This window comes from Arachis stenosperma, chromosome 9, assembly GCF_014773155.1.
Source record: "Arachis stenosperma cultivar V10309 chromosome 9, arast.V10309.gnm1.PFL2, whole genome shotgun sequence".
Classification (NCBI taxonomy): Eukaryota; Viridiplantae; Streptophyta; class Magnoliopsida; order Fabales; family Fabaceae; genus Arachis; species Arachis stenosperma.
Genome location: NC_080385.1, coordinates 164,000,168 through 164,022,836, shown reverse-complemented (window position 1 = coordinate 164,022,836; position 22,669 = coordinate 164,000,168). Strand labels below are relative to the sequence as shown.

General features: G+C 29.2%; 1 protein-coding gene across 1 annotated transcript; it reads left to right on the top strand.

The window, feature by feature from the left end:
* The first annotated feature begins 1,702 nt into the window (after positions 1-1,702).
* Positions 1,703-5,591, top strand: LOC130951746 (peptidyl-prolyl cis-trans isomerase CYP21-4-like). The gene is made up of 8 exons (XM_057880454.1): positions 1,703-1,898; positions 2,392-2,575; positions 3,070-3,109; positions 3,315-3,365; positions 3,500-3,585; positions 4,192-4,317; positions 4,418-4,568; positions 4,968-5,591. Exons 2-8 carry the CDS (start codon positions 2,424-2,426, stop codon positions 5,052-5,054), a joined length of 693 nt encoding a protein of 230 aa, XP_057736437.1. The 5' UTR covers positions 1,703-1,898; positions 2,392-2,423; the 3' UTR covers positions 5,055-5,591.
* The last annotated feature ends 17,078 nt before the right edge of the window (positions 5,592-22,669 follow it).

Genomic DNA, 22,669 nt, shown 5'->3' with positions numbered 1-22,669 from the left:
ATCCTTTCTGATAATATTTTTCAATTTAAATTACATACACTTTATTCATACACCTGATGACTTTTATCTCGGAGTCTATTTTAAGTTTTTAACTGTGCCTAACCATTTTTTGTGTGTGCATTATTTAAGAGTTTCAAGTAGTTTGATTCTAAGCCAATCATCTCCACTCTCTAAGATAACATCTCAAATAAAAAAAATGTGTTTTACTAAAATAAAAAGTTATAAATTCAACTTTTATAAATTATATACGATAAAGAATATTAAAAAAAATTGTACTCAAACTTTTATTATTTTTTTTAATATAATATAGACAAAAAAAAGATTGACTAATTTTTTTAATATTGGATAAAGAAGTATAATTTACGTTAATACTGGGTTATTTTGATTAAATACGTTAATACAAGGGTAGTTAAGTGAAACTAAAATCGATCTTGCAAAAAAAATTGACTCACGAATTTACAGAGGACAAAAATATAATTTTTTTTAAAAAGTAAATCGTTAGTGTAATATGAATTTACAGAGAAATTTTAACAATTTCATGCAGTATAAAAAGGAACAAAACACAATTAACAATTTCTATTAACATAAAACTAGTTCTCGTATCTGTGCATTAGTATATTACACAATTTTATCACTATTTATCGGTATTACATCAATCTTATCATCATATTAAAAAAAATATGTACTTTTAAGCTAAAGAAGAATTTACTAGAGATAAAATAACTAAATTGGAAGAACGAATACATTACATTTTTTCCAAGAATAATTAAAAAAATTAGGTAAACAATTTGACCTTAACAGATTTTTGAAAGTACATGTTATCGTACAATAAAATTAATCTTTAGAATTATCATGTCTTTATTATTATACTAATATTTTTATTCATAATAATATTACAAAAATATAAATTTTTAAAAATTATATCGATATTGATATTATAGATTATGACACAAAAAATTTATAATATTAAATTATTTTTATAAAAATATCGTATAGAACAAAATTTTTTGTCGACTAAAAAAATTAGAGTTTCAGTAGATAAAAAGAAGTTAAATAATAAATTTTTTAGTTATTATTTTCATACAAAAGAATTTAATTTTTTATTAATAATTAATTTTAATATTTGTTATTTAAAATTTAAAAAAATTTAACATGTATACTTTTGTATTTGATTAAATATTAAGTGTGTTGCACAAATAAAAATAATTAATTTTTATATTTATTATTTAATAATAATAATTTTTTTATATATAAAAATATAATTATATATTAGCATAAAAAAAATTTATATTGATAGTTATAAAATTAACTCAAATTTATTTTTTTAAAATAATTGAATCTAATTTTTAATTTTTAATTATAATATTAGTATTTTTTTTAAAATTATAGGTAATAAATATAAAAAAATAAAATATAAATTAAAAAGATAAATTGTAAAAATTTTAAATTAAATAAAAAATATAAATAATAATATTTTTTATTTAAATTATATTATGTATATTTTGATTGTAAAATTTTTAATTATTTATTGATAACAATATGTAAAAGAAATAAAATGAATGAATGAATGAAAGAAATAGAAAAGATAAAGAAAAAAAGGAGAAAATTTTTTAATATTAAAAAATTGATTTCAATTATAATGAGAGAAATATATAACATTTTTGGTTATAAAAATAGTAATATATAATAGATTTAAAAGAAAATAAAAAAAGGACACGACAACGCTGGAAAATCTTCGAAGTCTCTTAGCAAGGTTTTCCTCTCTCCGTTCGCGTTTTCATCTTTGAATCGAAGCACAACCAACTCACACACAGAGACTCACGTTCAATCCGACGTCGTTTCTTTCCTTCCTTCTCTTCGATCCCCTCAGTGCCTGACCCTATTCCTCACTCTCTCAGGTTCCTCCTTTTTTATTTATTTTACTTCATTTCTTATTTTTTTTCGTAATTAAGCTTGTAATTTTCCAAAATCCATGATATGGCATATTTAGGGTCTAATAATTTACAGGTTCATGCTTATTTTCTTTGTATTTTCTCCCTTTTTTCAATAATTTATTTATTTATTTTGCTCAAATCATAGTGGTTGCAACTGTCTCTGCGTTAGTCTATTAGCATGTTGGATCTTAATCTCTATTCGATTTAGAGGAAAATTATTGTTATGCAAAGAGGTTAAGCCTCGAGGACTTCATAGATGTTGAAAATATTCAAACTTTAAGTCATGGAGTTTGGTTTGATTGCTGTTTAGTTCTGTTGTTCAAGTTAACTGTAGATGTTGAATGAGTGGACTTCGATTCTTTGTTGTTGTAATCATATTCATCCTGGTTTTCGATTTATTTTGATTGGATTTTGTGTTTCTGATCCTTAATTTTATTGTCTTAACTGGAAATTCAAGGCACCTTTGGAAAACTGAAGAGTAAGTTAAAAATGGCAAGGATCAAGCCTCAGGCTCTTCTGCAACAAAGCAAAAGGAAGAAGGGGCCTTCTCGCATAAGTGCCACCACTATTGTGTTTTACATGTTGATTCTTGCCTTGATTGGGTTTTTCCTCTTCGCTACGTATAGATATTGGTCTAACAGGTTAGTAGAAGAATTTCTGTTTCTATCTCTGAAGACAGGTTCATAGGGTGGTGTGGGGACTGCTATGTCATATGTGTTTGTTAAAAGTTGATACATAGCGAAGTTGAGATCTAGTTTTGCATGAGTCTTGTGAGTGATGATGTTTAAATGCTTCTGTTATGAGATAGTGGGATGTCTGAAAATCTTACTTTGTTGCTAGAGGATTCATTTCCCCAATATCGTGATTGAACCCTCTACATATCTTTTGGTGATTGAACCTTTAGCTTAATTCTGATGTCACTCTAGTCTATGCTGTCTCAGGCAGTTTTGAAGTTTAATAGGTGCTTTACACTTTCCATCAAACATTTTGAAGTGATTTTCTTTCTTAAGAAGACGAGTTTAAATGGAATAAGCTTTGGTAATAAGATTTTAGATAAGTCATTTCTCAGGGAAAAACTTTAGTCTTTCGATGAGCATCATCTTTTACCTAACAATTCAATATTACTGTCATTCAGGTCAAGATTTCGATCACAGAATCAATTGGCAGTATCAGAGGTACATCCTTAAATGCATCATTGGGAAGCGTTTTCAGAATTTCATTCCTTTTATATTTGCTTGTTACCTGATAATCTTGCCAACTGTATGTTCATTTCATTTGAATGCATACATTATTGTATTTGGGTTTTCCCATTGAGAATGTTAATACCTTTTGCTTTTATGGATAGAATCATTGTTTCTAATTTAAACTACCTGTTGGCAGCATGAAACTTCTTATGCAGACTCGAAGAAATCCGAGATACCTGGATATGCTGTAAGTTTTGTTCACCTAGCTGCAGTAATTCCTTTTATTTGTTTTTTTTTTTTGGAACTATTTTTTAGTTAATTGAAATTCCCATATGAAACTGTTATCTCATAACTTGGCCTCCATTTTCTTTGTGATTATAGGTTTTAGATACCTCTAAAGGCTCAATAATAGTAGAACTGAACAAGGATAATTCTCCTGAGGCTGTTGATGAATTCATTGACTTCTGGTGAGTACTTGTTTTTCCTACGAAATTCATAATTTGAAGGCTGTTGAATGGTTTGGGGTTTGACTTTTGCAAACTTTTCTTTTCCTGTCATTCCCCTTGGTGAAGTGAAGAAAATTGGTATAGCATCTAATATCTATAGTATAATCTCACCTTATAGTGGTTTGGGCATAAGTAGAGGGAGCCTGTAGAAGGCCCCAATTAAGAGTATATCAGAAATTGAGAAACGATACCTTAACAGTTAGAGGTAGAAGATAAATAGGAAAAAGACTATAAGTAAAATCATTTAAAAAAGATTTAGATTTTAATGGTTTGACTGTAAACGTGATTTATGATAGGATGTTACGGTGTTTATGGGATTGTGTAGCCAATCCCATCTAGTAGTTGAACAAGGCTCAATTATTCTTGTTATTAATTTTCAGTCGTAAGTGGATTACAGCATTTGTCGCCTTGTTTAAAAACATTAGTTTCTGTGGAAATAACAGTGCTTATTATTTATCAATGGAAGTCTAAACAGATCTATGCAAAGCATGAACTGGGCAAATTTTCCTTAAGTGGTCCTTGTTTTTGCTTCCAACAAGGATTAATATTTTATCTACTACTTTGCAGTCAAAAGGGGCATTTCAAAGGGATGCTGTTTCACCGAGTAATTAAGCACTATGTGATTCAGGCCGGGGATAACCAAGGAGCAGGAGCTACTGAAGATTGGAACTTGAGGGGAAAGCAACCCACAAGGTTTTTCTTATTCTTTTGGCGTTTGGCTTTAGCTATTTGAAGTTTTCGATAACCAATTGCATAGTTTTTCTAATTAATAGATATTATAATAATTATGTAGTGTGAAACATGAAGCATTCATGCTTGGAACTTCCAAGGGCAAGCACACCAACAAAGGATTTGATCTTTTCATTACCACTGCACCGATACCAGATCTGAATGAGAAGCTTATTGTGTTTGGGCGAGTCGTCAAGGGAGAGGATGTTGTTCAGGTGACTGAATTTGCTTCTCATTGTTATGTCTATGTCCGTTTTGTTGATCCTTATCTTTTCCCATTTAGTTAAGGTTTTCTACACATATTATCATATCTTAGAAGTTAATGATTATCCTTTTTATCGCCAAATTTAAACAAATAATCAACTTCAAATTGTGTTGTTCACTGCAGATATTTGTTAAAATTTCATTTCACCATCTGTATAGATAAGTTAATATGCTGACTTGATTTTGTGTTTTGGAATGAAATTCCATCAAAGCAATTTCAATATTAGTTATTTCACTTATAATCTTTCTTATTTCTGAGAAATAATGATTTAATGCCGGCAACCTGTGCAAAATCAACCATGGATTACATTATTAAGCTTCATATTCAATGTTACATTACTCTGTGCCAGGAAATTGAAGAAGTGGATACAGATGAACATTACAAACCTAAAGTCTCTATTGGGATACTTGATGTCACTCTTAAACAGAAGATCTGAAGGCTGATTGATAGATGAGGAGCATAATGATGTCTCATATTCACGCTGATTAACCGGTTTTGATATGGTCAAATCGTTTCTACAGGGACGATGAACATAGCGGATTTTACCTGGGGGGTTCATCAATCAAGTGTTTTGAGCCTTGATGTTGTTTTTGCCATTGCATGTGTAGTTGTTAACAAAAGGGATTATGCGATCTCCTTTCCTTACCTCACTTATATCAATTTTCTTTTCTATTATCTTCCTTTCTTTTTACCTATTATTTTCCCCCTATTTTGTAAGTGAGGATAGGGTGTGGGAAGGTTTTGCAGTTTCTTGTAAGGTTTGGGTTTAGGGGGTTTTTAATTATTTTTTTATTTTTATTTGGGATTACTCTTGATTACTCGTTAGTGACCCGAATGAAATTACAAAATCATTTTGCTTTGCCTTATTATGCAATTCATGTATCTTCTATGTTTCAATTGATGCCCAATTTTGGTGCGAAGCCATTATGCTTTGCGTCATTTCCCTCATTAAAAAGAAAAAAGCTTTGTGTCATTTACTTGATTGATGCTTAGGTTCCATTTGCTTAAGAATTCAGCAACAAGCTATAATAATTCAGAGCATTGTAATTATATTGAAAATAAAAGTATATAAAGCTTTTGAAAAAGATCTGCAAAAGGGTAATGTCTTTTCCATTGGGGAACATCAGTGTAATAGCTTTTTTCTTTTTGGGTCAATAGTGTAATAGCTTTGTGCTCGGACCCGAATGGGGTATTATTTTCTCCTCGTGCCCAGACTAGTCTTCAGTAGTTGGGCCCAATAGTAGATAAATGGGCTCCCCAAAAATGGAGCGTGACAAAACTTGGATTGGATTCACCAACAAGAAAATGGGCTCCCTCAACTACTTTAACTAGTTCACTTGTATTATATATTTTACATCATCCTCAATTTTTTTATTATCCTAATGCTTAAAATACTTTATTTGTGATAGGATGATTTTTTCAATTTTTATATCTGTATTATTGTTTCTCCCTCGCCTACCAAATTTATATTCTATGTTCTTGCATCAAATTAGTTCTTCATATAAATTAAATCATAATATATGAAGTAAAATCTTAATTGATCTTTTACAAGCCAAATATTACTCTAAATGCATTGGACAAGGTAGCGAAATAAGAAATGAGTTCAATTAGGGAATCAAATATTTTTTAGTTAATATTACTTAATTTTTTAAAATTATATTTTTATTTTAAATTTAAACATTAATTCTTAAATTTTGAATTTAAAATTCTAAATTTTAAATTTTAAATGTTAATTCTAATCTTTAAATTGTCCAAAAAGTGAAGGTTAAAAAGCAGTTTTATACTAACAAAAGATTTTTACTACACTGTTAGCTATTTAACAATTAATTAGTTCTTATACTTATTCATAAGTATCTGGATTTAAGACAAAACAAATGAGTAACAATCCTAACTGACTATTTAATAATAGGAGTTGACAGGACCTCTGTTAATTACTTAACATAATTCTATATATTATTATTAGATTAGTTAACGACTCCTCTTAAACATTTATTAGTAGTATTTTTAACTAAGTAGGTTGGGTTTGCATTGTTGAAAGTTGAAATTGACCCTTCAATTGATCTTATTGGTTTGGTGGTTGATTAAAAACTTTGATTTGAATTTCCATTTAAATTTGATAAAAAGACCTCTACCTCTATACATATCTGGACAAACTAATTAAACTCAAATTCATGTAACCACAACTGTCATTTATTAGTGTAAAGTGAAAAAATGTGTCATCAAAATATTTAATAATTAAACCATTGCATTTTGACCCAGGTCTAGCTAATTGAAACAGTGCAAATCATAGTTGCAAAAAATTTGAAGAGATTTTATGATTAACATCATTTGTAAATCATTAATTAGTATTTATACTTGGTGAATATCAAAAAGAGGAAAAGAATAAAGGGAAGAGTTTGATGAGTCCTTTTTAATGTATTGAACTTGAAATTTATGGAGCTAGGTGAAAAGCTTATTGGGTCCCATAATGTTGAGATGCAAGCCACATATATATATAGAGAATGTGATTTTTTAAGGAAATCTAATCCATGAAGAACAAGCAAAGAAATCATGAAAGATTTGGCAACCTAAGAGTGGCAATATTAGTTTAAGAGTAACTTATATATATCGCACCAAGTGAATATATATGGATCATTATTGTGGAGGATTATATTGCCACTAATTACTTTATGTTATATGACAGTTTAATTATTGAAAGAAAGTATTAATGAAAAAGTTTTGTTAACCAATATTGTACTATTAATATTGCACCTAATACTTAACATAAGGAAAAAAAATATTTGAATTTTTTTCAATAAGAACATTTGAATCTCAATTAAAAGAAATATTTGAATTTTTTTTGGTATAAAAAATATTTAAAATTTAAACTCTACCAAAACTTATTTTTAATGTGCTTCATACTAAATTTATTTGATAGCGTGCTATAATATTAACTGAAATTGGTTGCAATAGCAGAAACTATCAAAAACTAATTTGAACTATACACAATAATAGAGCACAATTTTATGATGACTTCTCCAACAATGATATGAAAGAAAAGATAAATGAAAAGACAAGGATTGAAATTGAATAAAAAAGATAATTTAAAATTAAAATATAAAATATAAAAATAAGTTGAATTTGAATATAAAGATAATTATTTTATTTTTTATTTAATTTTTTGACGTAATAAGAGACTTATTCAATTTAATTTGTTTACACTATAATTTAAGAATTAAATCGAAGAGAGTCACTCAATTTTTTATCAAAATTTTTAATACAACAGGAGAGAGACTCACTCAATCTCATTTGTGCACACTATAATTTCATCACAAAATAAAAAGTACTTTGACACTCCTTTGATCTCTCTATAATAGAGACAATAATTTATAAAGTATTTATAACTTTTTGTTAGGTCAAAATAAAGAAAACCCTAAATCCACTAACATAAAAGCTAATCTAATAACTAAATAAATAAAATAAAAATACATAAAATTAAATTGAACATTCTAATATTTAAAAATATAAACTAATAACTATTAAATAATAATTTAACTCTTCGTATCACAAATATTTAAAACACGAATTATTCTTTTTAAAAAAAAAAAAGATTCGTCATGGAATCTTATAGTTAAAGAGATAGTATATAAAAAGAACAAATGCAAGAAAGATATATATTTCTTTTACATTGTATGTTTTTTTATTTTATTTTAAATAATAAAATCAACAAGAATGAAACACAAACAAGGAAGACAAGAACAATAAAAACATAAAAAATGATGCGAGAGATATTAGAATTTTTTTCTAGGATACAAGAAGAAGAAACATATATTAATAAGGATTAATTTAATATCTGAAATATGATATTAAATGATACGAAATGAAAAATAAATAAAAAGACAATGATTGAAATTAAATAAAAGATATAATTTATAATTGAAATAGAATATAATTAATCTAATTTATTGAAAGATAGGTTGAAATAGAATACAATTAATCGAATTTCTTGAAATAGAGTACAGAAAAATAAGTTAAATTTGAATAAAAAAAATTACTCTATATTTTATTTAATTTTTTGATATAACAAAAAAGAAAGTCATTCAATCTAATTTGTCTACACTATAGATTTGGAAATTGAATTGAAAAGAATCACTCAACTTTTTACCTCACTTGTATACACAGTGATTTCATTACAAAATTAAAGAGTGTTTTGAGATTCTTCTAATTTCTCTATTATTTATAACATCTTATTTAGTTTAAAAAAAATTCTAAACCTACTAACATAAAGTCCAAACTAATAACTAAATAAACAAAATTAAAATATATAAAATTAAAATAAATATTTTAATATTTAAAAATATAAACTAATAATTACTAAATAATACTTAAACTCTTCATATTTCGAATATTTAAAGCATGTAATCATACCATCAATAAAAAAAAGTCCGCTGAAAAGCCTTATAAAAATTAATATCCCTTTAGGTCAGGTGTCTTTGAAAATTAAACTAACTCCTTTTTTTGTTGGCAAACAAAATACCACTAACATTTGTTTAATCATAAGAGGGATATACTTAAAAACATTCCAGCATTTCAATGATCACTAAAAAAAAAAAAAACTGCGTTTGAGATTTTAAACTTTTGCATAAAAAGAGTGAGTTATCTGTGTGTCATGTAAATTTATAAATCTATAAATGATATAAAATATATATGAAAATTAAAAATTGCAACCCACTCAGCTTAAAAAGCTTTACAACTTTACCTTCTCACGTCACATAAATGATATATTTATAAGCATGCAAATTTTCTTCTTGATCAGCAAACATGCACTTCCATGAAGTTAGTGTAGTTAATATATACAGTGGCAATCCAATGGGGATTTTATTTATTTATCTATTTGGTACAATGTGGGGTTTAATAATTTCTCTTTTATGAGAGAAGCCGATAGCCCCGCCCCTCTTATATTATTATCATTAATAAAAAGAATCATAAGTGTATAAGAAATTAATTTTTAATTATTTAATATTAGATAACTTTTTATTATAAAATTATTTTTTAATTTTTATTTTTTGGAGAATTTAAGATTTAGGATTTAAAATTTAGAATTTAAAATTTTAATTTAGAATTTAGAATTTAAAATAAAAATATAATTTAAAAAATTAGCTAATACTAGCTAAAAATGTTAATTCCCTAATTAAACTCTATTTTCAACTTTGTAAGTAAATTAAAATTCCTCCAGATATCTATCTCAACTCACATTTGCTAATAACCAAAATTTTTTTTAATTATTTTTTTGTTGGCTATTCTCCACCAACACCAAACTCCTCTAGTGGAATATGGACTTGGAACAAAAGTAAGAGGAATCCCACATGAAAGTAGAAAACACATCACAATATAAAATAAAAAAATAAAAAAATAACAAAGCAAAAGAAAAATAAAACCCTATGAATATGTAAGATAACTCCACAAAGAGAAAATAGGTCAACATGCTTTTTATTTTAAATCGTGATTGTATAATGTAGACAAGCAAAGCAGCACTAGACCACAAATTATTCTAGTTAAACAATTCCTTTTTGGTTTGGACTTTCTTCATTCAATTTTTTCTATGATTAATTAAAAAAAAAGGGTCGCGTGCAATGGTCACAATCGGAACTTGTCCCATCCAAAATATGTGTTTTTAATTGAAAAGTAGAGTACTCGTGCTCTCTAATCACAGGTGTAAAGAGTGTCTTAGTAATTGAAAAACGAAGATTATAAAGCATGTTAAGGCAGGACAAACGTGCCACTATTTCTTGGTTCATTGGAGGTCTTATCTAATTTGGTTTATTTTAGCCACTCAAAATAAAAGAGCCTCATCTTTATTCACCTTAATTATAATTTATTTATTTGTTATTGAATATGAATGAAGTTAAATTTATGAAATATTTATATGTTTCAGCAAGAATGATATACCTAGCTAGCAGAACTAATGTAGATTTGCTGAATGAACAATTCCTTCGTCTATCTAAGTAAGTGTCAATAATTTGAATTTTGTCACTCAAATTTACAATAAATTAGACTTTAACCTGTCAAATTGAAAATACCGTGAACAACTAAAAAAAATATATCTAATTAGCAGGTATGACGAGTAATCTGAGTAATACTTGGCTCAATACTAGTAGATGGATTGTTGAGAAACATACCCGGTGTTGGTAAAATTATTGAAGCCATATACCAAGAGGTAGGGGTGTGAATGATCCGGTTCGATCTGAAGATCCGATCCGGTCCCGAACACTTTAGGGATTAATTTAGTGTGATTTCATCGGGTTTAGGGTTGAGTAAGAGTCTCAAAAATAGATCCGGTCATTATTTCGGGTCAAGTCCGAGTCATGGCTTGGGCCACCCGAAATCGACCTGGTGGCCCGATCATCATACACAATTTATATTTTGTGTTATTAGTGATGGATGATAGCTATTCTTATTTGGAATTTAAGTATTGTAAATCGTAATATTTTGTTTTATTAGTTATTATAAGATTATAGGTTAATATTTTATGTTTAAAATGCATAAGATTTTAGACTAATTAACACATAATATTGTGTTATTTGTATTGATTTAAATATTTGGTGTTATTAGACAATATTAGTATTGATTATGGTTATGCTTTAATTTTAGAGAAGAGTTGGTTCTTGTTATATTTTTCTAAGTGAATTTTACTATGTCAAATAATGGTTGGAGTCTTGAAAATTTGGATATTTTCATATGCTAACTTATAAGAAGGTATTAAGGTAATATAATGTTAATGGCCTAGTTTTCATCCAGTTTTTACCCGGTATAATCGTGGTTCGAAAATGTATAGGTTTCATCGGATTTAGAGTCGGATTCGGGTCTAATAAATAAGTCCGATATATATTTCGAGTCGGATCTAAATCACATCAAACCCAGTTTCACCCGATCATGCACACTCCTACCAAAAGGCAGAAGAAAAATGAGGAAAACAAAATTGAAAGAGACATAATATTTGGACAATAATAATAATATTATTATTATTATGTATCTAATAAAATATAAGAGTTGAGAGTTAGAGTAAGTGTCCTATTAAAATTTATGAGTATATCACATCAAATCATTCAAAGATAATTAACCCTTTTATTTTATCACATTACAAATATTATCTCGGTGAATCTAAATTGTTTTTGTTTTCAAACGGTATGAGAAAATTAGAACCTTTTATAATAAATTAGTGATACTATAATAAACTGCTTGAAAACCTGATATGTCGAATTTAATTGAAGGCGGAAAGTAAGCATCAAAGTAGGTCCTCAATTTGACAATTTCACCATAACATCTACATTGAGGTCAACTTCATTCAATCCCTAAATGTTCGGAAAAACCTATGTTTTGAGAGTTGTAATCTCATCCATTTAAGTTGGTTACGTTCTAAACTTGTGAATGTTTTTTCTAAAGTCTAAATTTCCTTTTGTATTATTTCAAAGTTACACCTTAATTAAATAAATAAGTAGATGATAATGCCTATAAAAAGATTGTGTAACTAACTACTCACTAGAAGTTTACTTATTTAAAAAAAAAAGGAAAAAAACGAAAAAAGTGATACCTACTCGGTATCCAAACAAAAGATGCCAAACACAAAGGTGAGAATTTCTCCTTTTATCTCATTGAAAAATATTATTCTTGAAAAAATTTTGGACAGTATTTTTATTATTATTTGACTAACATAAATATAAATTTTTTTATAAAATTTTTTATTAATTTATATATATAAATTTTAAAAGATGTAGGTACAAACTATATTATTTTATGCGTATAAATTCTAATAAATATAAATATAAATTATATGTCTTTTGTGTATAAAATTCTATAAATATAGGTACAATTATTACTAGTCAAATACTGATAAAAAATAATAATATTTATTGAACATATAACATTATTATTCCTGTTTTTTTTTTAAGAAATAAAGAAAAAATTCTCTTCATATTATAATTTCAAATTAAACAATAGACAAATTAAATTTCACAATCACATGCCATTTATTTGAACCGGTTAATAATTATCAGTAATAATAGTATGTTTCAAAATTCAAATCAAAACTAATCTGATCTTCTTGATGATTTAATTATCCGACAAAAAGGTATGTATATTTGACGATAACTTTGAATGCAATAATAATAGTCATAGATGAATTTGTGTCAAACACAAGAAGCTAAAGGAAATTGGCAACGCTTTCATTCGTCCTCTCTATACATGCAACTGTTGCTTTCTTCATTCCTTTTGTCACAAGTTAATTAAATTTCTAAAGTTACACGTTAAAAAGATATTAATACTAAAGAATAATAAAACTAACTATCCCTCTCGTGGGTATCAATTGTTTTATAATTGATCTGTGTACTAACATAAAAGGACTCTTCTTTAAAATAAAGCCACCTGACCTATCAACTTATAGTGTTCATGTATCAAAACTTTCTACCTTTCAAATTAATGATACTAACTAATACTAAAGAATACGTATTGGTAATTATTTGGTTATTATTATGGCTCACTTTCGATCTTAATTAATTAATTTCGCTGTAAAGTGAGTTGATTATGTGGCTCAGGAACATCTGTTTGATTGTAGTGGCGGCTAGTGCACGAACCCAAAAGTTTTCTTTGTGCTCCAGCCAATAATACTTCAAAGAAAACAATTCAATTTTAAATATTTGTTAACTATTTTTTTGAAAAATTTTGTAGGTTCTACTAGCATGCCATGCTTCTTAGTCTACGGTACTTATATTCATGGATTAATTAATTAATTAATATTGCGCATAATTTATCGTATAAAATTCTTGTGATGGAGCCACGTACTATTTCTCAACTACCGCCTAACAGTTATTTTTTACTCATTATAGGAGACGATCAATAATATTATTCAAACTAATTTTTTGGAATAAAATATGAGTATTTAAAAGAAACTAGTAAAAAGGATCCCGCGGAGACAATGGACTATTTGTACAATGTGTACAATGGATTATTGAGTTACAAAATGAACATCCCTATACTATCTAGAATAACCATCCGAAAACTAGGAATAATAAACATCTTCTAAAAGATTAAATTGATTTTGGGGGTCACCAAAAATCGAATTCTTGACTTTTGGAATCTAGCGCTCTAATACCATGTCATGATACCACTCATCCCAAAAGCTTTAGCTGATGGAAAAAGGTAACACTAATAGTTATATCTCTAATACTCCATAAACTTCCATTGTACACATTATACAAGTATTTTATTGGCTCATACTTTTTCTAGTAAAAATTATTGGTGGAGACATTTCCACTCTAAAAGGTACCAGACACAAGGATGATCTTGAAAGTGAAAGAAAGAGTGAGGAAGATTAATTGAGACTTGATGCTGAGAAAATGAGAGTGACTTGTATTGAAGAAATAGGGAGTTATATATAGAAGGAGATAGTCTATCTTAGCTATTTGATCTTGAAAGTAAAACTTATATACACGCGCACCGGGCACGTACATTCACGTATATAACAACTTTTACAAATGGAATATTCTAACTAACTCTCATAACCTACTATACACATCAGTATGTATCATTTTTTACCCCATACTGATGCAAATTAGACTATTAGATAAAATAGACTTGGATAATTCGGTTTTTAGATTTTTGTAAACCAAAAGAATCAATCAAATAAAGACAAGTACAAAGTCAACATGGGTTGGTTTTATTTATTAACTTATTTAAACAAGTATTGGGATTCAAATCTCGTCTTGTATATGGAATAATTTATTAGCTAATGACAAACTTTTAAATAATGCTTCGATCCACGATAAATTTTTTTATGTTGAAATTTTTTGCTTCCAAAAAATGATCACCAAGTTTCACTATAGTCTCTCTATTCTCAACTAGAAATTTTAAGTTCGAGTTTCACTCCTAATTTAAAAAAAAAAAAAAGTTTCACCACTGTATACCTCAATGATATCCTCCCTCAACCTTGTGATTACATGATGAAAAGGAGTGTGGTGCTTAAGCCTTGGGCTACACATCAACAGTTTGATTTGCTAAAGAGACAGGGAGAAGCTTCGCTACCCTTTCTTGCACTTTGTCTCTTATAGTGTGTCACAATCGATTTTGTTATGCTTTCTACACTCATAAAAAATGGATTAATTAGATAAATGAGTCGACTAATTCATGAGAGTAGAAGTTGATTTGGCATTGTTCAATCCAAATTTCTCAAGCAAATCCAATAATGTGTATTTGCATTGGTACATTGCGATCCCCTGGATATTTCTAGCAATTTCAGATCGGATTAAGGAAAACTTTTAACTCACCTAAATCCTTAATTATAAACTTATGATCAAGAAATCTCTTGATTCTCACAATCTCAGCCCAATAACTTTCTATGCCACTACCTAATTTTAAGCCATAGTACTTGGGGGCTTCATAATATAGACTTCTTCCTAGGACAATTCTCCACGAAGAAAAGTTATGTTTCCCTTTACTATTTCGGGAACAATCTAATGATTAAACTCTGATCATTTAAGTATACTAATATTGTTTACTCACATTCAATTCAATATCTAGCACTTCTTGTCTTATATATTAAGAACAAGACCTGAGGGTACTATATATATATATTCAATGAGTTCATTGTAACATGTCTTCTAATGCATGTTTTCTTAACTCCGTACAATGACCCTAATTAAGGTTCTTATAGAGGGTGGGTCCTGTTAGGAAATTAAATAATTTCCTAATAATCTCCCACTTGGGCTATACATATATTATTTCTTGACATAATCACATCTTTATAAACTTTATGCGCGCATCTGAATGCTATTTCTTTCATTACTTTAACAATCTGGTCCGTCTCATACATTAGATATGGAACTACCGCAGCTTTTATCACATTAAATGCTGTGACTAAACCACGCCAATCACCATCCTAATGTACTCAACGACATAGATCAAATTTGGATGAGTAATATGGAAATTACATGCCAAGTGATCTCATGCATGTCTATTTCCAGCTGGTCCAACTTTATTGAGATCAAACACAATACAAATATTGCAAAATGAACATTTCACATAACATGAAATAAACCATCAACTTAATTCTGCAGAAAAATAACTCAATATCTGTCATAGGACATATAGCATAAACTCCCACTAAATCAAGGCATCATAAATATTGACACCCATCCGAGCAGTGTGCTCATGAAAAACTTTAGGGTTCAATCCCTTGGTAATGGGTCTGCTAGCATATACTCTGTTTCCATATGTCCTATGCAAATCTGTTTTTCTTAAACTTTCTCCTTGACAACTAAGAAACTTGATGTCTGTATGCTTCGATTTTGTCAAGCTCTTATTGTTATTGGAGTATAGTACTACTGACTTATTGTCACAAAATATCTTTAATGGCCTTTCAATGTCATCTACTATATGAAGCTTAGTGACAAAGTTTTGCAACCATATGCCATGAAATCGAAATCAGAGTACTTAATGATCTCCAAGTTTTCTGATCTCCGATAAATAAGCATGTAATCCTTTGTTCTCTTTAAACAACGCATTACGCGTTTAACATCTATTCAATGATCCATATCCGGATTGCTCAAGTATCTGCCTAACACTCCCACTATAAATGATATATCGGGATGTATGTAGACTTGAGCATACATTAAATTTCCTAGTGCTAATGCATAAGGTTTATCATGCATTGCTGTCCTCTCAAGATCATTTTCAGGGTATTGTTTGAGACTGAACTTGTCTCCTTTAGTTACGGGTGTGTCCATTGGTCTACAACTTTCCATGCCATATCTACTTAAAATCTTATCGATATAGTTCTTTTGTGATAATCTAAGAATACCTTGAGAGCGATCTCTTAGTATCTCGATTCCTAATACAAAAGAGGCATCACCAAAATCTTTCATTTCGAATTTGTTCGATAGAAATTTCTTAGTTTCATGTAAAAAGCTTATATCGTTACTGGCAAGTAGAACGTCATCAACATGTAAGACCAAAAGGATGTATTTACTCCCACTGAACTTGCAGTATACAGATTTATCTATAATATTTACCTCAAAACCATGAGGTAATGACTTGATGAACTTGTGATACCATTGACGGAAAGCTTGTTTGAGACCATAGATGGATTTTCTCCTTTCTCTATTAGATCTCCTTAATGACACTTCTTGATGTTGTTGAGCTTGCTGTATGGGTTGGGGTTGAGGAGGATTCTCATTATTTTCCTATACTGTAGCAGTATCTTGAGCAACAATAATATTCTCATTGTTCTCTTGTACTGTAGCTGGATTTACAACAGGATTCTCGTTGTGCTCTTGTACTATAACTATATCTTGAACAATAATAGGCACAAGGTCCTTATCATTGTCAGTTATAGAATTCTCATCAAAATCAACATTCCTAATATTTCCTTCCCCCCAAACTCAACATCCTCAAGAAATCTCGCATTTCCTGTCTCAAAATAGACCTTAATGCAGGATTGTAAAACTTGTATCCCCGTGAACACTCAGCGTAACCAACAAAGTGGCAACTAATTGTCCTTGAGTCTAATTTTCTTTCATGCGGCCTATAAGGTCGCGCCTCAGCTGGACATCCCCAAATATGCAGATGCTTTATACTGGGCCTTTTTTCAGTCCAAATTTTATATGGGGTTTTGTTAACTGCTTTGCTTGGCACCCTATTAAGGATGTACACTGCGGTCTTTAAGACTTCTCCCCAGAGTGATTCAGGCAAGGAAGAATGACTAATCATACTTCTCACCATGTCCTTAAGAGTTCGGTTCCTTCGCTCTGCAACATCATTCATAGGTTTGCCTGGCATGGTGTATTGCGGAACAATACCACACTCCTCTAGGAAAAGAGCAAAAGGCCCGGGACCTTGCTCACCTGAACCGTCATATCTTCCATAGTATTCACCACCACAATCAGATTTGATAGCTTTAATTTTCTTTCCAAGTTGAAGTTTAACTTCAGCTTTGAAAGACTTGAAAACATCCAAGGCTTGGGACTTTTCATGAATTAAATATAGGTACCCGTAACGAGAGTAATCATCTATGAACGTAATAAAGTACCGTTGTCCATTCCAAGAGACAGTAGGGAATGGGCCACATATATCGGTATGTATTAGTTATAAGACATCTCTAGCTCTCTCGGTACCTAATTTCCTTTCGTTTGTCCTTTTCCCCTTTATGCACTCAATGCAGACTTCAAAGTCTGCCAAATTTAGGGGTCCAAGAATTCCATCCGACACGAGCCCCTGAATTCTCTGTTTAGAGATGTGGCCTAGGTGTTTGTGCCATAACGATGCCGAATTCTCATTTAGTTTTTGTTTTGTACCCATTTGTAGTATTTCATTATTATAGGAATTTAAGTTAAGCCTATATAGATTATCCACCAAATGACCAGAGCAAATATTATTCGAATTATAAAAGAGACTGACTTTATTGTCTCCGAATGAACAAAAATAACCTGATTTGTCCAAACGAGAAACAGAAACTAAATTTCGTCTAAATGACGGTACATAAAATGTCTCTAATAAATCCAAATAAAATCCACTCGTGGAACATAATCTAAAGGTTCCTATAGCTTCGACTGCAACTATATTGCCGTCTGCCACATAGATGTATCTTTCAGCATCATTTGGCGGTCGGCTCCATAGGCAATCCTGCATAGTAACACTTACATGAGTAGCAGCAGCAGAATCTACCCACCAAGTATCAACAGGTGCATAACTTGAACTAGTCTCAAAACAAACGAAAGTAAGAATTATACCCTTCTTTACACACCAAGTGGCATATTTGGTACAATTTTTTTCATGTGTCCCACCTTCTTACAGAAGAAACATGTTAAAACTTAATCTTGTTTTTTAGCCTTTTTCTGCTGAGAAGGCACATCCGCAGTAGTATCACGCTTTCTTTTATACTAAGAAGATGAAGCCATGTGAGCACTTTCAGTCTTATCTTGTTGTAGCCTCTCTTCTTCTTGCACACAGTGAGATATAAGCTCATTTAAGGACCAAGTGTCCTTCAGAGTGTTATAACTCACTTTGAATTGCCCAAAATGTGCAGGAAGGGAAATCAAAATGAAATGCACGAGTAAATCTTCAGACAACTCTAATTTTAGTGCTTTCAATTTTGAAGCAAGATGAGATATTTCCCATAATGTACTCCCTTATATTCCCTGTACTTTATACCTCATGGAGACAAGTTTGCTCAAAGACTACTTGCCTCCGCCTTTTCATTCTTAGTAAAGAATTTTTTAACATCCTTTAGGAACTGTTTGGCATCTTTATCCTCAGTAATTGAGCCCCGAACGCCTCAGGAATTGAGCGTTTCATGATCATAATACTCATTCGATTGGATCTCTCCCACTTCTCTATTTAAACCTCATTGAGATTTTCCGGAGTGGAAGTGGGTTTCTCCTCTCGAAGAGCTGTATTTAGATCCATACACCGAGGACAATCTCCACGGTATCTTTCCAAACTTTAAAGGTTGAACCATTCAGCATAGGAATACTGCTAATTTGCGCGCAGAAACATTGGTAGCTAAAGCCATAGTTTCTGGATTAGAACAAAAAGAACATGCAGTAAATATTAGTTAATTAATGGGTAAAAATCCATATTGAGATATCTAGTACACATTAATTTTCAATCTTTGGATAGAAAAATTAACTGTAAGTGATACTCTCATTGCAGTAATCAAATATTGTCAAAATTCCTGTCACACATTAAGCCTTTCTTTGGACCGACTTAATGCGCACATGGAGACTTAAACTTCGCACTATTTATTACCGCATATATTTTCTATTAATTGGCCAAACAATAACCTTCCTTGGGCCGATTATTGATCGCATAATTAATAGAAAATAAACAAAAGTGTGCAATGCTTATTATTTGGCCAAACAATAAACTTCCTTTGGGCCGATTATTGTTCGCATAAATAATAAGTATTACTTTATTCTTTAATTAGTTACCCAAATATGTATTTACCATCAATATGTGTATGTAATTCGGCCAAATACAGACCTTCCTTTGGGCCGACCAATATTCGCATGAATTACATATCATCATATTCCTAATGTTTTAAATAAATCAATTTTCACAAAGATGCTACTTTGGCAGCATAATGTTCAATCAATTTATTTCAAAACCAAATCTTATAAAATAGATGGGTACTAATCCAAATTGTTACTAGTTTCTTATGTAAACAATTAAATAATATTTTCTATTATTTAAATATTATTAATATATACATAATTTGGCCAAATATAAATTTCCTTTGGATCGATTAATATTCGCATAAGTTACATATACATAATTCTTATATCCTAAAAGGATAATCAATTAACTTTACACCAAATTAATAGCACACATAATTAAATCCAAAATAATAATAATGTTCTTTAGAATAAAACATCGTTTATTACGTAAATAATTGTCAAATCGCTCTCATGTAAAATATATATATATATATATATATATATATATATAATATATATAAAATATAAATAAGATTGCAATCACAGTATTAGAAAAAAAAAATATTAACCTTTAAAGTGATATATATCCTATACTGTGAAAGGTTATATATACAGTGCCGTTTTGCGTTGCCTTTTTTTTTTATTATTATTAAATATATATACGTATATTGATGCACATACAAAAGGGGAACAATTAGCGTGCAACAATTCGGATGCAACGTAAACAACGCATATATATTGATCTAATAAATAAAATCGAATATTTTCGATGATTAAATTATGGATGGCTCTGATACCACTTGTTGGAATAAATTAATTTCAATAATCCAGATCATCCATATTGAATCACCAAAAATATTATAGTGCGGAAGCGTATCTAAATTCATAAATATGAATCATACGATCGGAAGAGTTTGGATCTTGTGGTTCTTTCGATCTTCCTCAACCAAAGCCTTCTGTATTTCTAGGAGGCTGTACTGCAACTCTTTTGATGGGGGATGATCTGGATTATTGAAATTAATTTATTCCAACACGTCCTACTAGCTCATTTTATTCTAAAGTCGTTCAAAATGAACTCAAATCACTCGAAAGGGTTACTCTGTTCTTACCTTGTTTTTATTTTAAATTTTGAACACCATAAAAAAATAATTAAACATCCCATTATCAAACTACTTCTTTTAAAAGTTTAAGTTAATAGGAAACCATAACATAAATCATTATACCTTTAAATTTTCGTTCCCTCAAATAAGAATTCAAAAAGATCAAATTCTGAATTTTTTTTATTATAGATGTTCTAATATCATATTATAAAATCATTTCTCTTAAAAATTTAAATTAATATATAAAAAAGACAATATAAATAGTTATATCTCTCCTATACACATAATTCAATTCAACTCATATGGTTATCAACTATTTATTATTGGTTATTCCAATGAAAATTCCTAATAAATCTTTTTCAATAATAATATATATCTTGTAAAAGAAAATTAAAAAGACATAAAGTTAACAACTATTGTCAATTCATATATATGACATGTGATACAACAGATTATTGCAATTCGATAACACAATATTTGTTTTTTTAGGGTATATATCTTTCTTTCAAATTAACTAATACTTTTTTAAAGCGTTTAATATTTTCAAATATTTTTTGTGTATTTAAATATTTTTTTTCGATAATATTTTTTTTTTTGTGTATTTAAATATTTTTTTCATACTTCCAATAGTAAAAATTTATTTTTGTAATGAAATTCGAACCCTTCACCCGTGGGCTTAACCTATGTGTGGAATGTGGATTGAGTTGGGTCGAATTAAAAAAGAAAACTAATTTTGTTCTTTCTAAGTCTCATAATTCAATTTATATCCGATTTAACGAGCTTTCAGTACACAAGTCCTAAGTTTAGTGGTAATAATCTTCGAGATTTGGCTTACGACAGTAGTAAATAATAACTTTTAGTGTTATGTGTGTGTGAGTGTATAGTATAAACCAATATTATAATGTTATAATGTTTAAGATTAGGGATGATCTAACTCATCTTCTAAAATTGAAAAAAAAAAAAAAAGAAAACAGCTTCCATAATTTACGTCTTACCTACCTATGAGAGAGGAGTCTCAACCATTGAGGTTGCTGTGATAAATTTATGCTTTGGAACTAAGGGTACCAATAAAACTTCTCGTCTTTTTTATCGTTTCGAGTTTTCTGTGTATTATAAATTTTATCTTTTTGTTTCACATAAATTCACTGTAGAAATATTATTTACACATCAAAATAAGTCACAAAAATTAGTTATTATATATTTATATAATATATATAATTTAATTTATTTTGAATATATATTTTATTTTAATAATTAATTTTAATAACTAATTTTAGTATACACTAAACATAATTAAAATCATTGAACCTTTTGTCAAATTCTATCATTTTTTTTTTCAAAATTCAAAAACTAAATAAATTAATTATCCCTTCATAATTTAATATATATTTAACTAAATTATTTAATATAATAAACACTTACATTTTATAACTAATTATTATTTTTATATAAAAACGTGTGTTGAATTAACACACATGGAAATTGAACGAAGGGTAATACTATTGATGAGGGACAGGAAATTGGAAGAAAGTGCACATTGTAGGTAGCAAACAAAACCAGGAACCCTAGCTATAGTTTTTTTTTTTTTTTTGTCCACAGTATCTTTCAACCTAACAAGTTAAAGATTAATCCGTATAAATCTGAACTCTATTTAAGGGTCTGTCGTTAGTCAATAGACTGCTGCATGTACAAGGCGTGATTTGAATTCCAACACTTACTTAAACAGACGAGTGAGTTAACTACTCGACCAAGTCAAGTTGCTTAGCAACCCTAGGTATAGTTAATAGCCTTATAGAGCATATAGTAGAGAAGTTTAAGGCGAAACTTATATATGGTATGGTCCCATGACCCAATTATAATAATTACCCACGAACGTTAGTGGAGAAAACTCACGTTGCATATTTTATTGTCTCCCCTATAATTCACATAACCTAGCTCTACAAACTTATTATACGTCACTCCTTATGAACCATTCCCCTCCATAAATT

Excerpts from the sequence above, each read along its gene's own strand:
- LOC130951746 (XM_057880454.1), top strand. The coding sequence starts at position 2,424 with ATGGCAAGGATCAAGCCTCAGGCTCTTCTGCAACAAAGCAAAAGGAAG. Across the intron at positions 3,366-3,499 it reads CCGAGATACCTGGATATGCT|GTTTTAGATACCTCTAAAGG; the intron begins GTAAGTTTTGTT and ends TTGTGATTATAG. Across the intron at positions 4,318-4,417 it reads AGGGGAAAGCAACCCACAAG|TGTGAAACATGAAGCATTCA; the intron begins GTTTTTCTTATT and ends ATAATTATGTAG.